Raw genomic sequence first — 9,716 nt, 5'->3', positions numbered from 1 at the left:
AAAAAAAGATTCCCTAAACTATAATAATATATCCACAGATTTTCTTCTGATTTACTCTATCCCATACATATACAATTTCACATGCAATCTTTAAGATGTAATCTATTGACAAAGACCAAGATTTTATCATACAAAATTTAAAATTCATACACTTAAAGTGTTCTGGGGACTGATAAATAATATTGTACCAGTTTTCCTTGCGAGGTTGATATAAGTCAGAGTACTCAATTTCTTGCAAAGGAGACTTAGCGTTTTTTTTTTGTAAAGACTGAGTGGCAGATTATCTTCTGAATTTTTTCACCCTTTGGATAGATCACACAAATCCCCAACAGTTTCAGATTCATCACCAATTCCATCATCCTTTACATACGCTCTATTTGTAGCATTTTCTGGCTCGTTTTCGTCAGTTACTTCAGCAGTGACAGTTAATACTACAGATCTGTATAGTTTTGGCTAGAGGTAGTCACAATATTCTGTGTTAGAAAAATAGTTTGAAATCCTGTAATTGAATATTCTGTCGACTCCTATAGATACACATACCAGATTAGTAAATAAAATTTTTTGGCGATAAGTAATACAATAAAACGAACAATAAATCTTAAAGTATCCCGTATATGAGAGCTTAATAATTGTGATTAATTAATCTAACAAATGACAGAATGTTGCTAGTTGACTCTGTAAATTTAAGATGTTTATGAATACCAAAGAGACAGTATATTAAGTAAATAGATGAACTTGAACCAGAAAACAGATAATTTTATAACCTACAAAATTGGTGCTATTTAGGTTATATACTTATTGTGCTTTTCATAAGACAATGACTATGAGTAGCTTCTCAGTTCTTACCAAGGATTATCAAAACAGCCTCAGCACTTACATGTTGTTCTTATAATTTAAATACATAATATATCATGAAGATATTGTTAGTGAATCGTCTGAGTTGGTGATCAATCGATTTTTAGAAGTACAGGTTTAATTTCAATAACATTCTCAGTACCAGTCAAATTTTCAGAAGAAACTTTATTTGACTATTCGATTAAATGGTAGAATGAGATTCAGCACGTCATTTCATTCGACTTGTATATTATTCTTCATGCCACAATATTTTTATGCATGTCATTTGAGAACTTCACTTTAAATTAATACTTGCGTAATTTTTTTTATAATAAATTATTATCAAAACGAGGAACTTAGCCAATTCGTTTATTCCACTTCAATAACCGGTACAGATTAACAAGGACACGGGGGACAGCAAGGATAACAGGGAGGACAGCAAGGGGGACAAGGGGGACTGCATATAGGTGCAGGAGGACATGGACAAGATGGAGGACATGGAGGCGGACAGCATGCAATCGGTGGTGGACACGGTAAAGGACAAGGCATCGGAGGGGCAACAGGTACAATTTTCGCAACCGGTACTAATGGTGGTGGAGTTGGTATTATCACCGGTGGACATGGAGGTTTCGCTACAAGAGGCACGTGAGGTGGAGGACAAACAGGATTTGGAGCACAAGGCCCGCAAGGAGCAGGTGGACAAGTTCCACAGGGAGGACATGGACCACAGGGAGGACACGGACCACAGGGAGGACATGGACCACAGGGAGGACATGGACCACAGGGAGGACACGGACCACAGGGGCCACAAGGTGGACATGGTCCACAAGGACCGCAGGGAGGACAAGGTCCGCATGACGGTAACTTGATGTATGCTGGATAACATTGATATTCTTCCAAATCGGCATCGGCATTTTTTTTCATTAGGTGTTTACCAGTGGAATAAACACTTGGAGCACAATGAGCATGACCTCTTCCACCGCATAGTGGCGCCCCTTGGCATTCCCATCGCATACAGCTATCCTGAAATAGTAATGATTAAATAATAGAAGAAAAAATTCGAACAAAAATTTTTGCTCCATGAGCAACAAAAAGGTGAGCTTTAGTATTGGTGTTTTTGAATACCTTGGTCACAAATTCTAGTTGAAAGCTAATGTCTCACCCATATACACCAGAAAACACTTCACCAATTTATTATTTATGATGGTACTTATTTTTTTTTTTTTCATCCAAAAACAAGACTAAACACATACGAACGTACGTATTTCTAGTTATCAACAAATCTCAATTCAATGTCATCTAGGACCATTTTTATACACTCGACAAATCAATTTTTTTATCTCTCTCACTAAACCAAAAACAATAAGATTTTGTACAATATATATCGTTAATTGAGTGTGAAACATAGACTTATATCTTATCTGACCATCAATACATAAATGTAATTTATTTATAGAATATCCCCGCCTTCATCCCCAATTTACCTGCAGTCCATTAGATCTTTCACAATCGCAACCCATGTACATTACTCCACCTCTGAGTTCCCTAGACCTCGCTCTTTTTCCACATCCTCTTTTGTATTTACCTCTTCTATAGCATACCATCATTTTGGGAGGATTACAAGGAACACATGGTTGCTCTTCAGTTGGGGTGCAAAGAGGGATCGCTGCAGGAGGTACTGGAGTACAAATAGGTAAAATCGGAGGTACCATTGTAGGAGGACATCCTCCTGGCGGACATGATACTGGACAACAAGTACTTGGAGGACAACATGTACCTGGTGCACAAGCTGGTTCTAAAATGTACCAATCGTATTATTTTTTTTTAATGAAATATTAATGAAGACACTTTTATACTCAAATCATTACCTAAGTGAGATGATTTTTCAAATTACTTACTTGGACATGGTGGACAAGGTCCACAGGGTCCGCAAGATGGCTCACAAGGTCCGCATGGTCCGCAAGATGGTCCACAAGGTCCGGGAGATATATATGGCGAACAAATTGGTAAGCACGGTTTGGGTAACGGATCGTAAATCTCAATTACGGGCCCTACAGGACTCACACAAGGGACACAAGGTTTGCACGGATCACAGTTACTTGGGCCACAACAACCTCCATCAATTTGATTTACTAAATCTTTCAAATTGTTGAGTAAAGATTTCCTTTGAGAGCTTTTGTCACAATGGGGAGCCATGTTGTTTTATATCACGTTAATTTTGTAGTTTACCAAAAACTAAGAATAATAATTACATTAATAATTTTGATATTCTCATAAATTCAAATAAGATTCTACCAAAAATTTGACAAATGTTTTTTAATAAGTTGGCATGGTGATATTATTCATTTTAGTCATATATTTTTTTATAAATGAACTAAGCTGAGTTCAATATGTAATTAAATATTAACAGATATTTGTTTCATAAAAATATTTCCACTACAATAAAATATGTTTCGAGTATCGGAATGGTGATATATATAGACTATTGAATCAATATGTTACTTAAATAACTGGTTCGGATAGGTAGATAACCACCATAACAGTGGAATTGTTGTATCTATTATACTCCTAATTCTGTGATTTATATTTATCTGTCACTTTTCATATCAGTAGATATACTGTCATCGACCAGTTAATATCATTAAATGCAAGTCGTTGACATCAATGTAAATATTTTCCAAAATTCTCAATTGCCTTAAATGTGTTAGAATTGGTTGATTTTTGACGTTATCTCGTTTATTATTATCCACAATGCTAGCTCATCATATAGATGGTAGCAATAGAACTCAAGATGTAATTGCTGTGGAAGATATTACATTCGAGTCTTTGTTATTATCTGAGAATGTTTCGAAGGGTCTAACAAAAAATGGTTTTAAGAAACCTTCACCTATTCAGATAAAGGCTATTCCAATAGGAAGATGTGGTTTTGGTAAGAAATTCATATATCTATTTTTATATAATTTTTAGTTTTATTCCTTTTTCAGATTTAATTGTGAAATCTAAATCTGGTACTGGAAAAACACTTGTATTTTCTATTATAGCTTTAGAATCTCTTAAGCCTAAAGCTAAGAACTTAGCAGTGTTGATTTTGACACCAGCAAGAGAAATTGCTGTTCAAGTTCAAGATGTAATCAAACAATTGGGATTTTTCTTTAAAGGTGAGCAATTTGTATGAAAAATGACTGCCTAAGTCAAAAACTAACAGCATCAGAAGTGAAACTTTGTATGTTATTTGAAAACTAACAATAAGTGTACCAAAAAGACATTGTAGTGAAAAAAATTTGTCTTGAAACTTCATTGGAAATTATTTAAAATGAATATCAATAGAAATATACACATTATTCCAAATGTATTACCACGGAAGTTTTACTTCAGATGCTATTAGGTTTTTACTGACACAGACCAGGATTAAAAATTGGGGATCCTAAAGTAACAGTTATTCAGTGCCTTCAGTAATTTACCAATGGAAAAATCTCTTACAAGCTAGATTACTAATAGTGGAAGAGCTAGAGCCAGAATTTCACATTGATCGGTAATATGTAATTTCTCCATCTTAAACAATCATTTGGTGTCATTAGTTACATTCCTAAGCAGGCTGACACTATATGTAGAGCGTTGACATAGCATAAGGGCACTCATACATTGGTACCACTTGTTCGATTTTGACTTATAAGGTCACAATTTGTATATATATATATATATATATATATATATATATATATATATATATATATATATATATATATATATATATATAGCTCTTGGACTATAGGAACAATATAAAGAGCTTCCTCCAGGAGCTCATCAATTAAGAAAAAGTTCTAAAAATTAAGATAATGCAAACATAATTGCAGAAAATGAAAAATGATGAATCATATTCAAGAACTAAAGCTAACTATATCAAAATATTTATTTAATTACAGCTTAATTTTTGAATAATTTATTCTGAGACCAATTTTTTATTTGCGGTTTGGCTTATTGGTTTAGATTTGTTCAATATTAAATTGGACTATTTTTTTAATCCTAGTAGTAGTTTTCAACAACCAATTTGATGCAGATACGTCCAATTATTGTTCATAAGACCTTGACATTATTTTCATAGAAAATCTGATTACATTTTCAAAATATTTTTTTAGTGTTAAAAACCAAAAATAACCTAACTTCAAGAATTAAAAACTCTTGAAACAGTATTTTAATAGGGTGCTTGCATGGTTGGAGAAAAAAATAGTTTTGGATAGTTCATATACCACTTTTATCATATTTTTTTAATTCTTTGATCAATATATATATATATATATATATATATATATATATATATATATATATATATATATATATATATATATAGAGAGAGAGAGAGAGAGAGAGAGAGAGAGAGAGAGAGAAAGAAAATTTGTTAAACATCCAAAAATTTTGTAGGTAGTTTAAACATTTCAGTAAGGCCACCAAATTGCATGAAATCAGTAACAGTTCGCTGGCCCATGTTTCATATATGGCATTGAACTTCGACCCGTCATAACAAACACAAGTTACTAATCCGCGATTCAACAAATATTTTATTAAACTGTTGAACTATGCAAGATCTTACAAGCTACACTAATCCTAAATTCTAGATGAAATGAATAACATAAATACCATTTGACTCATATGCAGAACTTATATTGATAAACTCACAATAAGTAACCTTGCAGTGGGTCGGTAATTTGGGTATTTAAGATATTTAAAAATTTTCACTTCTTATTTATGAATTTAGGTTGAATTGTATCAAATTATAACTTAAAATATTATCAATCGCAAATATAAATTGATGATAATTTCAATAATATGTGACAGAAAACATGTTTCTATTGTTTACTGCGATTGTGACGTAGAAAGTAAGTAAATACTGAAACGTGGTCGCCATTCTGTTGTTGTGAGCGGAGGTAATTGGTTGTTTAGTGCGGCTTGTGTTTTTGTAAGGGTTTCAAAGACTATTATGGTCGAAATAGGATTTATCAAAGCAAGATCGGAGAATCTACCTGAGGTATGGTTGCTACTTTCTTTGCTAATACTCAATTATTTACTTTGGCTGAAATACGTGGAGTAGAAGCAGCTGCGTACGTACTACTAATTAGACTTTCTTATAGTAACGTCGTTATCACATTTGTTTGCTTGAACTTTATTAAAATGTAGTCATGAAGATGATAGCTTTGAAGATTATGTTAAGATTAAAGCTTTCGATGTTAAAACATTTGTATTATTTTTCAGTGCTGTTTACTTACTTTCTATGTCACACTCTGTCATGTGAAAACAGATGCGTTTTGGCGCGTCATTTAAGTATTTAAATTTATTTATTTTGTCATGAACTAATATACCGTTTAAACAAAATCAAAAAATAGTGTGTGATTAAAAACGATTTACTAAACGTAGTTAAGGTATAAAAAAGTATGCAAGGACCCCATTGCCATCAATAAACAATGTCCGCCGACTATTCTCTTTGTCTCCTCCTTTTGCGAATCTTCGTAAACTTTTTTCGCCTCTGACAATCTGCTTAAGTAAACGTTGATAAGAAAAAAATAAAAAAAGAGTCGTTGCACTCTTGGAGCGAGGGATTATAGCGCGTTTTTTACTATTAGAAATTGGTAATAAATATTAAGGAAAATCTTAATTTATAAAAAAAATAACAATAATTTTATTTATTCAATAATTTTGTCCTTATTATTTCTTCACAATTTTCATAAAAATGGAAACAAAGGTATGGAAATAATCATATTTTGTACTGAACACATTGTTTACACCATCACTACACTACACCTTTACACTGTCTGACGCGCGTTTCGATAACCAAGCTATCGTCTTCAGACACTCAAGATAAACTGTTTATCTCTGAAGAAAATAACTTGATTATCGAAACGCGCATCAGGCAGTGTAATTGTGAGTCTTGGGATAAATAGTGTGTTCAGTATGAATATCACGAACGGTTCCAGAAATTCCAACTTAATCATATTTTGGTTGATTTAATTCAATTAATTTTTTCATAATAATGCCCGAAATTTCTTTCGTTTCGACAAATCTACAGCTATACAGGAATTAAATGCAAAGAATTCAAGCTCGCTACATGCTTCCTGTGAGGGGATATCGCTGCTACAGACGGACGTACGGGCAAAACACACATAATAATAAGAAACAAATTTAACGAATCATGCCAAAATTCCTAGAGTGTTCTATAAAAAGTTTCACTTCATTGAAAATATTCACATCAGTTAATTTAGTTGGTTAATTTTTACAAACGATCTAAAAATAAGTTTTATTCTAGATCTACAAGTAGAATCCTTCATAGGTGGAACGGCATTGGCACAAGACAAAGTAAAATGCAAAAATTGTAACATAGCTGTGGGTACACCCGGCAGGATAAAACATCTCATCAATGAAAAACTTCTTAACACCAATTCCGTTAATTTATTTGTTCTTGATGAAGCTGATAAACTTCTCGAACAAAGTTTTCTAAATGATATTAACGAAATTTATAACAGCTTGCCCTCCAAGAAGCAGATTATTGCTACAAGTGCAACTTATCCCGATCAGTTAAAAGAACTTCTATCCGAATACATGCTTTCTCCAACACAAGTTACTACAGAAATACACAGCCCTTTATTACTTGGGTTAAAACAGTTTGTTACTATCATCAATCAATCATTTAGTTCTGTACAGATAATGAAAGCCAAAAATGAAATTTTGTGTAAGATACTATCAGATATATCTTTTACGCAATGCCTACTTTTCACCAATTATCAAACTAAAGCGGAAAGTCTCAATAACATTCTAAATCAAAAAGGTTGGGCTGCTACTTACATCTCTGCTGCTCAAAAGCAAGAGCAAAGGCTGTTAGCTATTAATCAGTTGAAAGATTTCAAATGTAGGATTCTGATATCAACTGATTTAACAGCTCGTGGTAAGTATTAAGTACAATGCATAGAAAAAAAGTTCTCTAATTATGAATATTACTTGTAGGTATAGATGCTGCGAATGTAGACCTAGTTATCAATTATGACATTCCAAATGACACCATGACGTACCTTCATAGAATGGGAAGAGCCGGTAGATATGGATCAATGGGTGTATGTATTAATTTAGCTTCTAAAGGCTCTGAATTACTAGGTCTACAAGAAATTCTTGGAAATATTGGGGGAAACACTTTGCTTATACCCAAATTACCAATATTTGTTGGTAGCATTCCTGAATTGCTTAAAATAAGTATACCTCCTGAAGAGCATATCTGTAGTATAGTAAATGTTTCTAAGGATAAAACTGCGTTTAATAGAAAAATTTATGAAGAAAAACCTGAGAATATAAAAAAATCTAAATCAAAAAAGACACCGCAAAAACAATCAGATAAAATAGTTAATATGCTGAATGAAACAAGCGAAGTTGAAGATATTAAAAAACAAGTATCTGATATGGATGCAAACCAGATTTTAGATTCTTTATTAAATGAAAACTTCAAATTAGAATCCGGTACGGAAATTCCCGAAAAAGATAAAAAATTTGATGCTCACGCAGTTATGGAACTACTATCGCAGAATAATCCAAAGACTAACGAAATTAAATCTAATGATTATGTTAAGAAGAAAGTTTCTATTGAAATACAAGATGAAGAATCATTGATTTTAAAAAATAAAGCTCTGTTTAATGTTTCACAAATTTTGAGTAGTTCCAACACAACAGAAGATCAATTATGTATTGAACAACATTTGAACATTATAAAAACTAGAGATAAAAATAAAGTTAATGAAATGTCTCAGCAGTCAATATCAGATATTTTAAATATATTGGAGCATATTACAGACACCAATAACACTGAAAACACCAATAACATTGAAAATACCAATAAAACAGGTGAAAAAATGCTGGATTGTAAAAATTATCAACCGTCTACCTCGAAGGCTGCTGCTGAAGAATCCAATCTTGATTTCGAAAACATATTTCAATTTGGACATGACAAACTCGTATATTCAAATGATAACACTTGGAAAGAAGTTGTAACCAACTTAGTTAAAAACAAACTCTCAACATCCACAGTAACTTGTGATAATGAAAATTATATTGAAGAATACATTGATGAAGATGATGAATATATTGATGAAGAGGAAGAATATATTGAAGAAGAAGAATATGATGAAGGTGAAGAATGTATTGAAGCAGATGGAGTTAGTGAAGATGTTGATACAGCAAAAAGTGAACTTGATCAAATTCCTACTCATGTTTCAAAGAAACCAAAAAAAGAATCAGTTAGTGAAGTTGAAGAAATAGATCCAATGAAATGGATACCTGTCAAAAAAGTTCCCACACCAGAATTTCAAGTTATACCAACCTGTATATTAGAGACACGAAAAAATTCGAATGAATATGAAGATTACGGTCGTTATTTTGAAGAATGTAGCAACAACTTGTGGGAAAACGGGTTGAATTTCGATAGACCTTATGTGTTTAATGAATGGTTTACTTATGAGTGGGAAGTAGAACTTTACGGGATTAGGAACTGTGTACAACAAAGTATTTATCTTAAAGAGATGGCGAAGTTTCAAAATAACCAATCTGGAGGTTAATTTAGGAACAAATGTGAACCAATATTTTCTTTTATTTTATAGAGTTTTGATTTTTAATAATAAACTATAAAAAAATTGCCAATGGATATTTTTTTACCAATCAAATGATATCTGATTTATTTTATTTTGAGATAAAAAATAAATATTTCAGCTAATTTTCAACTGTTATTTTCAATTAATTATAATTATTTTGTTGAAGTTGTTGATTTAGCTGATAGTTTTTCACAAAAACCATCTCGTTTGATTACTAGATCTGTACCTATCAAGGTATAGAATTTTTCAGGATCTAAAAAAGTG

General features: G+C 32.2%; 2 protein-coding genes across 2 annotated transcripts; one reads left to right on the top strand and one right to left on the bottom strand.

Moving 5' to 3' along the window:
• Window positions 1–1,230: 1,230 nt before the first annotated feature.
• LOC130444426 (keratin-associated protein 16-1-like) lies at window positions 1,231–3,030 on the bottom strand. The gene is made up of 4 exons (XM_056779549.1): window positions 2,733–3,030; window positions 2,319–2,629; window positions 1,649–1,857; window positions 1,231–1,552 (listed from the first exon to the last, which is right to left on the bottom strand). The coding sequence occupies exons 1-4, from the start codon at window positions 3,028–3,030 to the stop codon at window positions 1,231–1,233; spliced, it is 1,140 nt and encodes a 379-aa protein (XP_056635527.1).
• A 400-nt stretch (window positions 3,031–3,430) lies between these two features.
• Window positions 3,431–9,501, top strand: LOC130443848 (probable ATP-dependent RNA helicase DDX20). Its single transcript, XM_056778711.1, has 4 exons — window positions 3,431–3,763; window positions 3,819–3,992; window positions 7,130–7,765; window positions 7,825–9,501. The coding sequence occupies exons 1-4, from the start codon at window positions 3,586–3,588 to the stop codon at window positions 9,417–9,419; spliced, it is 2,583 nt and encodes an 860-aa protein (XP_056634689.1). The 5' UTR covers window positions 3,431–3,585; the 3' UTR covers window positions 9,420–9,501.
• Window positions 9,502–9,716: the final 215 nt, after the last annotated feature.

This window comes from Diorhabda sublineata, chromosome 5, assembly GCF_026230105.1.
Source record: "Diorhabda sublineata isolate icDioSubl1.1 chromosome 5, icDioSubl1.1, whole genome shotgun sequence".
NCBI classification, from domain to species: Eukaryota; Metazoa; Arthropoda; class Insecta; order Coleoptera; family Chrysomelidae; genus Diorhabda; species Diorhabda sublineata.
Note: the sequence above shows the minus strand (reverse complement) of the source record. Positions and strands in the feature narration are given on the sequence as shown.

Bases quoted from the DNA above. Each gene is read 5' to 3' on its own strand.
- LOC130444426 (XM_056779549.1), bottom strand. From the start codon at position 3,030: ATGGCTCCCCATTGTGACAAAAGCTCTCAAAGGAAATCTTTACTCAAC. The intron at 2,630-2,732 runs GTAAGTAATTTG...GGTACATTTTAG, and splicing joins ACCTTGTCCACCATGTCCAA to AACCAGCTTGTGCACCAGGT. The intron at 1,858-2,318 runs GTAAATTGGGGA...TTACTATTTCAG, and splicing joins AAAGATCTAATGGACTGCAG to GATAGCTGTATGCGATGGGA.
- LOC130443848 (XM_056778711.1), top strand. From the start codon at position 3,586: ATGCTAGCTCATCATATAGATGGTAGCAATAGAACTCAAGATGTAATT. The intron at 3,993-7,129 runs GTGAGCAATTTG...GTTTTATTCTAG, and splicing joins ATTGGGATTTTTCTTTAAAG to ATCTACAAGTAGAATCCTTC. The intron at 7,766-7,824 runs GTAAGTATTAAG...TATTACTTGTAG, and splicing joins AACTGATTTAACAGCTCGTG to GTATAGATGCTGCGAATGTA.